A 16162-nucleotide genomic window follows, 5' to 3' on the forward strand; every position below is an offset into this window, starting at 1 on the left:
AAAGAAGTAAATGAAAAAGTGCTCAGCGTCAGTAGTCAGTAGTGGAGTTCCTTTCGTGCTCAGCAGAAATGAATCTGACGAGCATCCATGAGGACACAGGTTTGATCCCCGGCCTTGCTCAGTGGCTTAAGGATCCAGTGTTGCCATGAGCTGTGGTGTAGGTCACAGATGCAGCTCGGATCTGGTGTTGCTATGGCTGTGGTGTAGGCCGGCGGCTACATCTCTGATTTGACCACTAGCCTGGGAACCTCCATATGCCGCGGTTGCGGCCCTAAAAGACAAAAAACAAACAAACAAACAAAAAACAGTCACTAGTTAATGCAAATTAAAACTACAACAAGATACCACTGTATACCTATTGGAATGGCAAAAACAACTATCTGACAATAACTAGTGCTGGTGAGGATGCAGAGCAACTGGAACTTTTATATATTGCTGATGAAAATGCAAAATAGCCAATTTGGAAAGTATTTTATCAGCTTCTTACAAAATTAAACATACACTGAGTCTCTGACTTTCCAGTCCTACTCCTAGGTATTTACCCAAAAGAAAGGAAACCTCATGTTTACACAAAAGCCCATAGCAACTTTATTTTTGTTTATATGCATACATGGGACAGTACTCAGCTATACTAAGGACAAGCTATTGATTGACGTAACAGCCTGGCTGAGTCTCTAATGCGTGGTGCTAAGTGAAAAAAGCCAGAATCAAAAGGAAGCATATTATATGAACTGATCCATATGACATATCTGGAAGAGACAAAACTATAAAAACAAAGAAGATGTCAGTGCTTTCCAGGGGTGAAAGATGGAGGAAGAGTTTGACTACAAAAGACAGCAATAGGAGTGATGTATCTTGATTTTTGGTGGTGATTATTCAACTCTGTATACACCAAAAAGAGTGAATTTTACTCAGGTGATTTTGTGTGTGTGTGTGGCCTGTGGAAATTTCTAGGCCAGGGATCCAACCTGTATGACCTGAGCCACAGCAGTGATAATACTAGATCCTTAACTGCTAGGCCATCAGGGAACTCCTTACTGATGCTATTTTTAAAACAACTTTTTTTTTTCTTTTTTTTTTTTCTTTTTTCAGGGCCACACCCATGGCATATGGAGGTTCCCAGGTTAAGGGTCCAATCAGAATTGTAGCTGCTGGCCTATGCCAGAGCCACAGCAATGTGGGATCCGAGCTGCGTCTGCGACCTCTACCACAGCTCACAGCAACACCAGATCCTTAACCCACTGATCAAGGCCAGGGATCAAACCCGCATCCTCATGGATGGTAGTTGGGTTCACTAACCACTGACCCATGATGGGTACTCCTAAAACAACTTTTAAATGTTGTACCAGATTTGAAAAACAAATCAAATGGATTTTTTAGAAATAAGCTATGCAATTAAAAATTCAGTGCATGAGTTTAATAGCAGATTATATCAGCTCAGGATAAATCACAAGGCATACAGAATGTATCAAAGAGTCACAAAATGAAAAAAAAAGGAGAACTCAGAAATAGGACAAGAAGCATAGCAATCAGTGAAAGGGTGTAACAGACATTGGAGCTCCATCTCAGGAGAGGAGAGAGTACTTGTGAATTTTCTGGAATTGATTTTTAAAAATATGATCCAATCCACAGATTTAAGAAGCTGAATGAATCCCAAGAAGGATAAAGTAAAGGAAACCCACACAGAACAAGAATATAGAAAACCCAAGACAAAATGAAAAATCTTAAAATTAGTCTGAGGGAAAAAAAAAAGGCAAATTACCTTCAAAGGAACAATAAACTGACTTCTCAACCCAACAGAAGCCATTGAGCAGTGAAATAATGTCTTTAGTATTATTTTATCAGTTTCTCACAAAAGTTTAACTATCAGCCTGGGTAAACCTTATACCCACGAAAATGATATTCCAAGAATGAAGGAGAAATAAAGATATTTTCAGACAAACAAAAGCTGAATTTCTCACTAGGAGACCATCACTAAAGTAGATTCTAAAGGAATCTGCCTTTAGGCAGAAGGAAGATTATCCTTATCAAGGGTCTGAACACGGGAAAGAATGACAAGCAAAGAAAATAAGAAACAAGCAGCCACATCTAAATGAACATGGACATGGAATAATATCTTTTGGGTTTTTAAAGATCAGAATGAAAGTAATAGGGCATAAAAATTAAAGCACTCCAGCTTACTCTAGCTTTCTTGTTTTGTCTCAGAATATGTTGTTTAGTTTCCAGGGTAACCCCCCAAAAAGCAGAGATAAAAGGGAGTTTACAAACTAGAAGCGGGAAGAAATTGAATAACCTTTTAAAGTCAGTTAATCCAAAGACAGGAAGAAAGGAGATTAAGAAAAACCACATAAGATGGTAGGCTTGTCTCTGTTAACCTGTCAGCAATTAGTGTGTCAGTAGCTGACTGCATTAATCGTTCCAGTTAGAAGTTAAAGACCAGGAATTCCTGTCATGGCTCAGCGGAAACAAATCTGACTAGTATCCATGAGGACACAGGTTTGATCCCTGGCCTTTCTCAGTGGGTTAAGGACCCGGCGTTGCCGCGAGCCTCAGGGCAAAGATGCAGCTCAGATCTGGTGATACCATGACTGTGTCTGTGGCGTAGGCTGCTGGCTATAGCCCCAATTTGACCTCTAGCCTGGGAACCTTCAGATACCCCAGGTTCAACCCTAAAAAAATAGGTGTTAAAGACCATCAGGTTGGCTTTTTAAAACTCTAACTCTCTTAAATGTGAGGATTCAGAAGAGTTGAAGGTAAAAGGACAGAAAAAAACAAACAAACAAAAAAACACCTTGCAAACACTGAGCCAAAGGAAGCTGGTATAGCTGTATTAATAACAGTAAAAGTTTAAGGTAAAAAGCATCACTAAAAAGAAAGGGAATCATTTTACAAAAGATTAACTTCCCCAGCAAGATATTAATGTTACCTTTCTATGACATTTACCAACATAAAGTCAAAAGTTATACAAAGTAGAAATTGACAGTGAAATTAAGATAAATCTATAGTCAGGGTCAGTTATTTTGTAATACATCTCCATCGGTAACTGATAGGACAAATTGTTAAAAATTAAAGAGGAAGTATTTGGACAACACAATTAAAAAGAAAGAGGGCTTGTCCTAATTGATGTATATAGGACATTGAAGAAAGTACCATATTTTCAAGCACCCTAGGAACATTTAAAAATTTATGGTAAGCTGTAAAGCAAGGCTTGACAAATTTGAATGGATTCCAATTATACAGAGTATGTTTTGTGACCACAGTGCAGTTAAACCAGAGCTCAATGACAGAGATAATAAGAAAATCCCCAAGTGCTTGGATATTAAGACATACTTTTCTAAATAACCTATAGGTCCTAGTAGGGATTATAATGAAAATTAGAAAATGTTTTCAACCAAACAGTAAGGAAACTATATATCAAGACATATAGATAAAGCTAAAACAGATTTAGAGGGAAGTATATTGCCTTAAATGTGTGTATTATACAAACAGAAAGCCTAAAAATTAAGTAGCCAAGTATTCATCTCAAGATGTTTAAAAAGATAGCAAAACTAAACCTGAAGAAAGCAAGAGGAAGGAAAGAAAAACCAGAACAGAAATTAATACAATAAAAAAACAAACAGGGAGTTCCCTTTGGGGCTCAGCGGTTTACAAACCCAACTAGTATCCATGAGGACTCAGGTTCGATCCCTGGCCTCGCTGAGTGGTTAAGGATCCAGCGTTGCTGCATGCCAACGTAGGTCGCAGATGTGGCTCGGATTGTTGCTATGGCTGTGGCATAGACTGGCAGCTGTAGTTCCATTCCACCCCTAGCCTGGAACCTTCATATACCGCAGGTGCAGCCCTAAACGGCAAAAACAAAACCAAAACCATTTAGTAAAGGGAATTAAAGCCAAACTTTTAGGCATATGAAGTTGACAAACCTTTAGTGTAATTGATCAAGGAAAAAAGGAGGTACAGGTAATATCAAGGCTGAGAAAAGGTGGCTTTATTTTAAGTAGTATGAATGCTAAAATAATAAGAGGATGTTATTAATAACTATGCCAATACATTTGAAAATGTGGGGGGAAATAACTTCTAGAAAACTGAGACAATAAACTCAAGAAGTAGAAAACCTAAATAGTTCCTGTAACCGTTAAAGACATTGAATGAAAAAGCCTAGCAGGTGGACATAAATAACACAAACAGGCCCCCAATGCACAGCAAAGCAAACAGATGTGTCCAGCGGTGATGCACTCTAGGTCTTCATAGCCACTCTGTTTAACCCTGAAGCAGCATCTTCGTGAGGCTGCGTGTTTGTTCAGATGTTAGGAGTGCATACCTGGTTGTCGACCAGCCAAAGGCCGGATGGTGTCCTGGCAGATTCAGAAAATTCTTAAGGACTTTTCCAAATAATAAACTCTCTTTAAGAACCATCAGTTAACAACATAAAACATTCTGTGAAGGAAACTTCCACTGGGAGTTAAGGGAACCTGGCTGTAGAGCTCATTTCCTTTGGAGGCAGAAATTTGCTCCAAGGTAATGGAGGTTTGAATCCAAGTGTAGAGTCATCCTAAGAAGTTCTCCACATTAAGGGCAGGTCATGGAAGCTTCCCAAGGAGGGCTTTAAAATAAACAAAACATAAAGCTCCTGGTTCTTTCAAAAGGAAATCAGGGAGTTCTCTGGTAGTCTAGTGGGTAGGACTCAGCGCTTTCACTGCTGTGGCCTGGGATTAGTTCCTGGTCCGGGAACTGAGATCCCACATCAACCTGCTGCACACCATGGCCAAAATAATTAAATACATAAAATGTTCCATTGGCGTTCTCGTGGCTCAGCAGAAACGAACCTGACTAGAATCCATGAAGATGCAGGTTCAATCCCTGGCCTCGATCAGTGGGTTAAGAATCTGATCTGGTGTTGCCATGAGCTGAGGTGTGGGATGCAGATGAGGCTGGGACCCTCTGTTGCTGTGGCTGTGCTATAGGCCGGCAGCTGCAACTACAATTCAGCCCCTAGCCTGGGAACCTTCATATGCCTCAGGCATGGTCCTAAAATAAAATAAAATGCTCCATTGCTTTAAAAAAATTTTTTTTAAAAAAGGACTTCAGCCTACAAAATGATTTACTAATAAAACAAATCAGTTATTGGCAAATTTCCTGGGTAGATTAGATAGCGCCCTGGTAATCTGTTTTATCACATCCTTCTATTGTTAGTGTTCATAAATATTCAGAAGGAAAGAAATGAGCTTTGGTGAGCTGCTGAAATGGGGGGGGCATATGATGGAATTTGGGGGTGAGAAGGGAATGTAAGAGAAGAAATTACAACATCTTTAAAAGTGTGGATTCTAACAACCCAGGAAGCCTGGCAGGGTCGGGCCAGCACTGTCACCACCATTTCATGGTTTTTCTCCACCAAAGTTGTTAGTGCATCACAGCGTTCAGCGCTCCAGGAGCTCCACTGGCCTGAGAGGCTGGGCTTCCTCCGATTGTCTGTGGTCCCCACATCCAGGCTCAGTGAAGCACATACAAGGATTATTTTTGAAAAATAATTTGTGTTGTCATTATGGCCTTTACCTCCTCAGGATTCTTTTGCTTTTGACTGTGTATATTTTAGAGATTAAAACTTGATATCCTTTATACAATGGAATATTCCTCAGCCATTTAGAAAAAGGGGAAGAATACATGCTATGTACCATCATGCCAAATCTCAGAAGCAGTATATGCCCTGAAAGAAGCACACGCAAGAGCCTCTACTCCATGATTCCCTGCCACAGGATGTGCTGTATGAATTTGAGAATGGGCAAAAGAAATGCATGGCAATAGAAATAAGGAAAGTGGTTGCATCAAAATAGTAAACTCTTTGAGTTCCCTGGTGGCTCAGCAGGGGGTTAAGGACCTGGCATTGTCACTGCTTTGACAATGCCCAGGAATTTCCACATGCTGCAGGCTCAGCCAACAAAACAACAAAACAAAACAATAAACTCTTTAGGAATAAGTTTAACCAAAAAGGTGAAAGATCTATTAAATAGGGTTGATTTCAAGTGAGAGGAAAATTGTTCGTGCTTTGATTATTCTGTGATCGTGCTCCAAAGCTTTCTTAGTTCTTTTATTCAATGTTCAAAATAAACAGAAATCAAGATTGGTTTCCAGGTACACCGTGTGCTTCACGTCCTGTAGGGTGGAAGGACTTTTCAGGAGCGAGTGGTTGATGCAAAGACAGAAATCTCACTTTCCTGCTCACGCGCATCTGGTACATGTTTGGTAAATGCTCACACACAGTCTTTCTGCATAGGAAAGAAAAAGTCCAAATTCAAAACGTTTAAGAAGTTCTTCGGGAAGAAGAAGAGGAAGGAATCGCCTTCTTCCACAGGAAGCAGCACCTGGAAACAAAGTCAGGTGAAGAACGAGGTCATTGCCGTCGAGTCAGGGCCAGCCGGCTGCGACTCAGAGGATGAGCTGGAGTAAGTTGCCTTTTTCACCCTTCAGGCTTGTGTGTTCCAAGGAGCTGGGGGGGGGGGCAGGAGACCTCAAGTATGCAGGCTCGTTGTCATGGTAACGCAGTGACTCTCTGAGCCAACTTTATGCTTTAGTCATAGTATTGGAAGTTCTTCTGTAGAAGTGGTGTTTTCTGTCTGTTTGTACATAAGGATGGAGAAAGTTGGTGAAGGGAAATATTATGAGGTATCTGTTATGTGCCAGGTGTGTAAATATTAAAAATCTTCAATAACTCTGGGAGAGGAGGTCAGGTATATCATTTTGTAAATGAGCAAACCAAGCTTTGGAGACATTTTGGAACATTTACCCCCATGTCCCACAGCTGGAAGTGGAAAGATTAGGATGCAATCCTTGTTTTAATTTGACTTAAAACTCTCTTGAGGACCTGGATACTATACCAGAAAAATACATCTCTCTAAGCCTGGAATCCTGAGTAACCTAAGAAAATGTTCCATTTGAGAGAGAGGTGGGCGTGAGGGAAAGGCTCCCTGCTGTTCTGTCTTAGAAAAATTATCCAAAAATATTGTTAGGAAGAACAGAATCAGTAGGCATGAAATATGAGAAAAGCTAGTGAGGAAGTCCTTATTTTTGTAACTTGGATTTCATCAAGATATAGTTACAATACATATGCTTTCATTATTGGAGCAGTTATTTACCCACGGCATATGGACGTTCCCAGGTTAGGGATTGATTCCAAGCCACAGCTGTGACCTCGCCACAGATGCAGCAGTGCTGGATCCTTTAACCCACTGAGCCTGGCTGGGGATTGAACCAGTGCCTCTGCAGCAACCTGAGCTACTGCAGTCGGATTCTTAACTCACTGTGCTGTGGCGGGAACTCCACAATGACAGCTTTTATATTTTCTTTTCTTTTCTTTTCTTTTCCTTTCCTTTCCTTTCCTTTCCTTTCCTTTCTTTTTTCTTTTCTTTTCTTTTCTTTTCTTTTCTTTTCTTTTTCTTTTTTGGCCATGCCTGCAGCATGCAGAGGTGCCATGGCCAGGGATTGGACCTGAGCCATAGCAGGGACAACACTGGGTCTTTAAACCGCTGAGCTCTCAGGGAGCTCTCTGTATTTTCTTTAGAACAAAGTCAGCACCTTAATTTGAAGATAAAACTCTTCAGGGGGCACAAGGACCCCAGGGCTTGGGAAACAGACCTCAGAGATGGGCTTCAGCATCCTACGGAGGGAGTCTCTCTCCTCCCGCCTCTGCATCTCCCCGCTGTCTCTGATGGAGTAGAAATTACACTGGCCACTTGGTGGCACCAAACGACCAATGAGGAGAGATTTGAGTTTTTCCTTTCAGATTTTTTTTTTTTTTTTTTTCCTGGTGCTGACAGGGACCAGACAGGACCCACCAGGTACTTTGTGAAGAGCAGAGAGTACTGGCTATACATGCATTTTTTAGGCAGCTCCAAACTCTTGGGGAGCAAGACATTATCATTTAATAGAGCTCACTGTTAAATGTCCCCCCTGGGAAATGATGGCACTTGTCCCCACCCGCCTCCCCACCCTATCCCCCCACCCCTGGTCTCTTGACCATAACACTCAGCGGCCCCTTCAGCCAGCAAGCAAGAGCACAGCAGGAGGGCTGGGCGGGGCTGAAATGCCCTATCCGTTTGTCCATCTCCTCTCTATCACCAGAGCCCATGGACAGTGGGGACAGTGCCCTTTTCATGTCTATGTTCCCAGTACCTGGCAGGGCCAGCTCCTTAATTACTGGTAAGTTTGCTGGAGTGAGCTGGGGTGGGGTAGTATGAGGCCCAGGAATTGCAGATAATGTTCTTAGCAGAGATGAAACAAGATCCCTTCTTCTTGTTTCTGTTCCCCCCACCCTCAGCTTTGCTGAGAGATAATTGCCATATGACATTGTGGGAGTTTTAAGGTGTTAATTTAATACACTTCCAGGCAGCAAAACGATGACCCCTGTAGCATAAGCTAATACCTGCATCATGTCACTTAATTACTTTTTTGTGTGTGCGTGATGAGAACATTGAAGATCTACTCTCTCAGTAATTGTCAAGTATATAATGCAGTGTTACCAACTACAGTCTCTGTGCTATAGATCCTCAGAGCTTATCCATCTTATACCTGGAAGTTTTTACCCTTTGACCAGCATCTCCCCATTCCCCACCCCCACAGCCTTTGGTAGCCATCTTTCTACTCTCTGTGTCTATGAGTTCAGCTTTCTCTAGAGGGCAGATGTAAGGGAGATCATAGCTTTCTGTGTCCAACTTATCTCACATAGCATAATTCCTTCAAGGTCCAGCCACGTGGTTGAAAATGACAGATGTCCTTTGTTCTCATGCCTAAATAATATCCCATTGTATATGTGCACCACATCTTCCTTATCTGTGCCCCCGTTAAATTGCTCCCATGTTTTAGCTGTTGTGAATCATGCCACAGTGGATATAGGGGTGCAGATACCCCTTCAAGATCCTGTTTTCCTTTCCTTCAGACAAACACCCAGAAGTGGAATTGTTGCATCATGTGGGAGTTCCATTTTTAATTTTTTGAGGAACCTCTGCACTGTGGAGGAGCGACTGCCCCAAATCACATAGTGACTGCCCCAAATCTCATGCCCACTAACAGTGCAAAAGGGTTTCCTTTTCCACACATCAACACTAAGGGATGAGTTGGGCTTTTTTTTTCTTTTCTTTTTTCTTGAATATCATTGTGTATGCACCCATTTTTATGTATTTGATTTGCTTTAACCCATGGCCGTCTTTATTCATTTTTATTCTCACACTGCCCCATCATAGGCTATGGAGAGTCACTTCAGATTACCTCCTGGGTCCTTTTGACATAACCCCATTTGTCTCTGAAAGGTTCTTTGCTTTCTTACACAATTAGAAATCCCAGGTTATTTTGCACATTTCCTACCCTTTTTTCCCTTTTTTGGCCACCTCACAGCAAATGGAGTTCCCAGGCCAGGGATCAGAATCAAGCTGCAGTTGCCACCTAAGCCACAGCTGCAGCAACTTCAGATCCTTAACCCAGTGTGCCAGGCCAGGGATCGAATCTGCATCGCAGTGTTCCTAAGACACCGCCAATTCCACTGTGGCACATCGGGAACTCCTTATCCTGGCCCTTTGATCAGCCATTTCTTCACAGATTCCTTTTAGTGTGAAATGGTTTTTAGAGACCACAATTTGGCTGCCAGAGGGAGTGATTGCAAGTTGGCTGTCTTGCTTCTAGACCTTTCCAGTATATATAACTAGAAAATATACGGGTTTTTTTGAGACAAAAGTAAGTCATTAATTCACTGACATTTCCAGTTCAGATTTCATTGGACAACATTTTTACTTCCTTGATTCTCTGTTTGAATTCACTTTTCTCTTGTACTAGAAATCTTGGTTCCTAATGATACTAACAAAATTCTTTACTTTTGTCATTATACAGTATATTTATAATAATTTCACTACCCCCTTTTCTCACACAGAAGTTACACCCTATAAAATTGTTTTGCACTTTTTATTTTTATTTATTTATTTATTTACTTATTTATTTTGTCTTTTTAGGGCCAGACCTCTGCCACACAGAAGTTCCCAGGCTAGGGGACCAATCTGAGCTACAGCTGCTGGCCTATACCACAGCCACAGCAATGCCAGATCGGAGCCATGTCTGCAACCTGCATCACAGCTCATGGCAACGCCATATCCCCAACCTACTGAGTGATGCCAGGGATGGAACTTGCAATCTCATGGTTCCCAGTCGGATTCATTTCTGCTACGCCATGATGGGAACTCCTGTTTTGCACTTTTTAAAATAGATATTGCTACTGATATAAAACTACCAAGTACAAGTTGCAGTCTTGGTGTTTTTCAATTTTAGAATTTCTCCCATTGTGGATGCGGAGTCAAAAGTCACTTGAATGTCGAGTTAAAGTCACTTGAAATCATTCTTTTCTCTGTGTGCTTATTCCACCAACCTGATATAAAATTAGGCTCATTTGTTTCCGGTTGTTTTCTAGTTTTTGAGATTGATTTCTCTTTTTGTTTGATTTTTGTCTCTTAACTATGCAAAATGTTTATATAGCTTCAAAGACAAAATTGTAAATGTAAGTAAATACTTTGGCACTCTGTTTCCCCATCTTGCTCTGTCCTTCCCCTTCAGAGACTATTTTTTAATGATTTTTATTTTTTCCATTCTAGCTGGTTTACAGTGTTCTGTCAGTTTTCTATTGTACAGCAGATTGACCCAGTCACACATACATATATACATTCTTTTTCCGAAATCACCCTCCATCATGCTCCATTACAAATGACTAGATATATCCAGCTCCCTGTGCTATACAGCAGGATCTCATTGCTTAAAAGGCAATAATTTGCATCTGTTAACTCCAAGCCCCAGTCCATCCCAATCCCTCCCCCTCCCCCTTGGCAACCACAAGTCTGTTCTCCAAGTCCATGAGTTTTTTTTCTGTGGAAAGGTTCATTTGTGCCATATATTAGATTCCAGATATAAGTGATATCATATTGTATTTGTTTTTCAGAGAGACTCTTTTTATTCATTTGTTCCTTATCCATCTATTTTTTTTTTAAATATAAGCAAACATACCCTCTCCTGTCTGTCCCCTCTTTCCCACCCAGAGCTAACACACATAAACACCGTTCTGCCCTCTTTTCATTTTCCACGTGGGAGAGTCTGGTGCTGCCCATGAACAGGGCCCCTTCTCACCCGTGTGATCAGCTGCAGAGCCTTTATTATGGATGCCCTATAGTTGATTCAGGTACCTGATGAGGAACAGGTGGGCTGTTTCCAGTCTTTTGCATCTAAAAATGTTGCTGTAGTCAGTGGCCTTGAGCACACAGCATTTGGGGCCTTTGCCAGGGTGTCTTTGCAGAGGCCTTTTCGTCTCAACTTGTAGTTACACCCAAAGTGGAGGTGTCTGGGCTGTGACTGTGGTTTCTGAAGATTGTGGCCATGGGCTGCCCGCTATGAGAGGAAAGCCTAGACTTGCATGTTGTCTTTGTGGCGAGAGATGCCCTGGGCAGGGAGGACCTCCTGGTTCTGGAATTCAACCTCCCAGAAATGTGAGGACACACTCCATTCTGGGAGCTGAGGTTCCCCACTTGCAGACGTACTACAGCGGGCTAGAAAGAAGTTGAGAACATCACTAACCAACACAGTGGGACTTGCAATGGAGGAGGGTCACACCTGGGAGTCCCTAATGCCTCACAGTATGCCGAGGGCGGGGGCTGGGATGGTGCAGAGGGTGGGCTGGGGCGGGGGAGGGTGCAGGGGATGGCAGCGTCTGTGAGATGGGTTTTCCTTCCTTTATCGTAGTGTCTCAGTCACCTCCTTCCACCTACTGTTCAGGCCACCAGCCCCACTAGGAAAATGACAGCTAATTGCCACATCCTCCTAGGATGTTTTGCAAATGCCCTGTGGGTTCAGTTCCCAATTGGAGCCTAGAGCTCAGAGCTGGGTAAAGGGCTAGGATAGTGATGCCAGAAGGACCGCCAGGACCTCGGCACATGGGCTGGGTTACACAGATATCAGGCAGAGAGAGGAGGGCATGGCTTTGCACGTTTGCGATCCTCATGTCAAACCCAGCCGTGGAGATGCGTGTTGGACCACTCTGTGAGGATGTCTCGGTCAGGCAGGCCCTCAGCCTGCTGAGCAGACACAGCCTCCAGCCCACTGAGGGGGCTGCATGTTTGCCCACAAGGAAGGACCTACCTCACACTCCCCGGGCATCCACAGCATCTCTACGCAGCCCGCCAGCACCACCCCCCACCCCAGGTCCCCTGCCAGCCCTTCTTTTTGGCACGTCTGCTGTCTCAGAACTCACACCTCGGCAGACCTTGGTTTTCCCATTCACGAGAGGAATTCACACAACCTCCAGATCTGTTAGGAAAACTCCTGTCTCCGCAAAGCTCCTCGTAGTTGACCTTGACTGTGATATTTGACAAGATGAACCAAAGTCAGAAGCCATTACAAAATGAAGGCAGCTGAAGACTTGTTGTACGATGTGCTGTTAACCTGCATTCCCCATGTTCACCCTGAGCGTCCCCACCCCACGACCCCGGGGAGAGCCTAGTGTCACATGCCTCTTTTATCCTAGGGAGTCAAGGGGCGCGCTGGGCAGCCGGGCCCTCTCGCACGACAGTATTTTCATTCCTGAATCGGGACAAGACCCTACTCGGCCTGTGAGGGTTTTTTCCCAAGAAAACGTGTGTGACCGGATTAAAGCTCTGCAGGTAAACTTACCCTTGGCCTTGACCCCGGGTGTGTATGTCGGATATGGGTGGGGAAGTCCTCCAGTGATTTCTGCTGGGCTCGCTTGGTGTCTTTTCAGTTCTAAGTGCACACATGTCACAGCTCTCCCGAGGCTTGCCCAGTTTGTTACGGCTGGACCGTGTCACCTTCTCAGTGATAGCCACTCATCTTCACAATGACACCAAGACAGCTGTTGGCAGACATGTATGCAGTTCAGTTCCCTGCCCTGGCCTTGAAAATAGCTCCTGCGTGAATGCAACGCAGTGGGAGGATTTGTTGAGAGAGGTCGCGAATGAAAACCACAGCACATGTTCTTTATTCCAATCCAGTTAAAAATACAGTGTAATGTGAAAATGGGGCCACCACCTCCTCCGGGGAGCCTTCCAGCCAAGCGGGGAGAGGATGCCGGCATGAGCTCTGAGGACGACGGTCTGCCCAGGAGCCCCCCCGAGATGTCCCTGCTGCACGACCTGGGTCCTGGAACCACCATAAAGGCAAGTGCAGCCCCCCCCCGCCCCCCCACCAGCTTCTCCATCCACACCCCCCACAGAGGGCAGCCAGGGACCCTGCTTGCCCCGGTGAATTCCCCTAAGGTTCCCGTGGCTGAGTCATGGTCAGTGCCACTAGAAGGCATCCCACGGGGTCACCAGAACCTGCCGTCAGCCCTCGGGCTGTGTGGATTTTCATTCTTTGAGCAGAAATTCAGGTCTGGTTAGGAGATATGGTTTGGATAACATTTTTCATGGCAGTTAGAGGTCTGATACAATCACCATGATACCTCGTTTTTCCTGCCTGAGCGGATGACCAGACCAGGTGTCTGACCTAAACGAAGGAGAACAGCTCTGATCTGTTGTCTGTCATCATGACATTTGGCCGAAGGGGGAGGGGGCCGGGAACACCCTTGACTTCGTCTAGGCTCCCATAGCCGAGTTTAGGACGATGAGAACTTGCTGGTTTAGGGGTGGGAATGTGAGGCATGGCGCTGATAGACGGCAACAGGGAAAGTTTGACAAGAAGGTGGGGGGTTTCTGACCTCAGCAGGGTGGGGAGCTGATCCCAGAAGGCACCCTCCCCCTTCGCCGTCCAGGAAGAGGACTTAAGCTTTTTTGTGTATAAACAGTGAGGCTCCTGGTGCCACCATTATGATACAATATGTATCATTTATGAACCCAAGTACAGAAAGAATAAAGCAGATGGTCATTTTCCCCCTGCAGACGAGCCTCGCTGTGGGGTGGATGGAGTTGGAGTTATTGGTATCCTGGTCTGTTCGTAGAGCTCCCGCCCCACCCCCCTTGGTGTGCCCTGGCCGAGGGCCATGCTCAGAGAAGCCCTGCAGATTCTGGGCTGCTCAGAAACATATTCTGGGGTCACTTTGACTCCCACATCCGGAAGCCCCCCTGCAAAGGTGGGAGAAGGGGTATTTACCTGACTCAGGTGCAGTTTTGGGTTCCCAGAGCACCACGGACGGAAGGCAGAGGAAAGGGTGTGGTGTGGCCCAGGGTGAATACGCCCAGGAAGAGGGTTCCTGCACCGCAGGCTAGAGAGGGACTCACTCGAGAATGCGGTCTTCAGGGTCCAGGGGCCGGTCAGAGGCCTGGGCCACCCAACCCCTCTCCCACCTCACCAAGAAGGAGGAGAAGATGAAGAGGAAGGTGGCCCATTGCCTGGACTCAGGCCCTCCCTGCACCCCTAACACCTTCACACACTGAAGGGGAAAGCTGACAGGCTGATGGCTGTCTAGGGTGTCATCGTCATGTGACACGCACATCTTTGCAGCCTCAAGGGCAGATGTGACTTTGTGTGTCATGGGCCATGTGGTCGGGGACGTCTCTGTGAGCCATAGTTAATGGACTCACCCTCATGCCTCCCCCACCCTGACCCGGTTCTCTGACTCCCCCAGCATCGTGGACCTCTCCCTTTAGCTGGAAAGGATGGTACAGGAGAGCCAGTAGCTTCTAAGTCTGTTTACTAAAGCATGAGCCCAGCTCCAAACCTGCAAAGTGCCGTGATGCCCAGACTCCACAGTCAGTGCCTGGGAGCCACGCATACGGGCTCACTGTGTCCTTCTCAACCTCTCTCCTTTGCTGTGAAGTTATTTTTTTTTTCAAGGTTCTTGAGATTTTTATCAATTATTGGGCAATAGGAACAATCCTCTAGCTTCATAGGAAACCAAAAGTAAGCCTTTCTAAGACTTAAAAAATATGATCTTTATCATCATGGTTTTGAAGGTACTGTGTCTGTATTTGGCACCCTGAAAGTTTTAGGGGTACAGAAGGGCAATTGAGAGGGGGAAACAATGCACCCTTTAAAATGTGTTTATATAACACATGGTATTTGATATAATGGTACCTTAAACCCCAAAAGGGTGGGATTGTGGGCTGATTTCCTTTTCCTGTTGTGACACCTTTTGCTGGCTACATACTTGAACAGAGAAACATAATGAAGATTATTATGAAAAAAAAAGGTATTCAGTAACAAGTATTTGATGACACTGACAAGGTGACATATCCTGATGGAATGAGTTTTTCAGGAAATTCAGGGAATTATTTTTATTTTATTTATTTATTTATCTTTTGTTCTTTGAGGGCTGCACCCATGGCACATGGAGGTTCCCAGGCTAGGGTTTGAATCAGAGGTGTAGCCACCAGCCTACACCACAGTCACAGCAACGCCGGATCCTTAATCCACTGAGCAAGGTCAGGGATTGAACCTGAATCCTCATGGATACTAGTTGGGTTCGTTAACCACTGAGCCACGATGGGAACTCTGTATTTTTCAGAAAAATCTCACCGTCACATGAGGTAGCAACTGTGATGAAATGGGTTTAGTGATGTTTAAGGTAAAATTACATCTCAGAGGTCCTTGTCTAGGTTTTCTGCCCTTAAGTAGGAAACATGGGATAGTGGGTGGCAAAGGGACAGGTCTGACTTGCTCTGGATGATGAGGGAACTGGGAGCCAGCACAGCTCTGGTGGCAAAAGGTGACGTACCCACCACTGCAGGCAAGGCTCTGGGCTGGATCCGTCATCTCTGGGATCTGTGTCCCCAGAGGACTTGGAGGGGATTGGGTGGGATCCGGCAAGTCTGTGTCCCATCCACCCTCCAACCACCAGACCTGCCCAACCCCCACTCCATCCCCATGTGCTGCCCTCTAGCGCCTCCTCAGTGGCGGGGCATCTCTTTTTGAGGACAAACAGGGTAAACAGCTGTCATCCAGGGTCACCCCATGCAAGCCTCTGAATCTCAGGCTACTTTCTCAGGACTCTGAGAGTCATATTCCCCCAACAAAGGGCCACTTGTTAGACTTTTTTTTTTAATGATTTTAATTTTTTCCATTATAGTTGATTTACAGTGTTGTCAATTTCTACTGTACAGCAAAGTGACCCGTCATACATATATACACACACACACACACACACACACACACATTCTTTTTCTCACATTATCCTCCATCATGCTCTATCACAAGT

General features: G+C 44.5%; 1 protein-coding gene across 13 annotated transcripts in view; it reads left to right on the forward strand.

Moving 5' to 3' along the window:
- Positions 1-16162, forward strand: part of KIAA1211L (KIAA1211 like) — a 138637-nt gene that overhangs the window by 92130 nt on the left and 30345 nt on the right. For all 13 annotated transcript variants that reach the window (XM_021087220.1, XM_021087223.1, XM_021087217.1 and 10 more), the window contains 3 exons: positions 6269-6437; positions 12539-12674; positions 13023-13187. In XM_021087220.1, the coding sequence (XP_020942879.1) occupies positions 6269-6437; positions 12539-12674; positions 13023-13187 (470 nt within the window). The remainder of the gene's footprint in view (positions 1-6268; positions 6438-12538; positions 12675-13022; positions 13188-16162) is intronic.

Source organism: Sus scrofa, chromosome 3, assembly GCF_000003025.6.
Source record: "Sus scrofa isolate TJ Tabasco breed Duroc chromosome 3, Sscrofa11.1, whole genome shotgun sequence".
Classification (NCBI taxonomy): Eukaryota; Metazoa; Chordata; class Mammalia; order Artiodactyla; family Suidae; genus Sus; species Sus scrofa.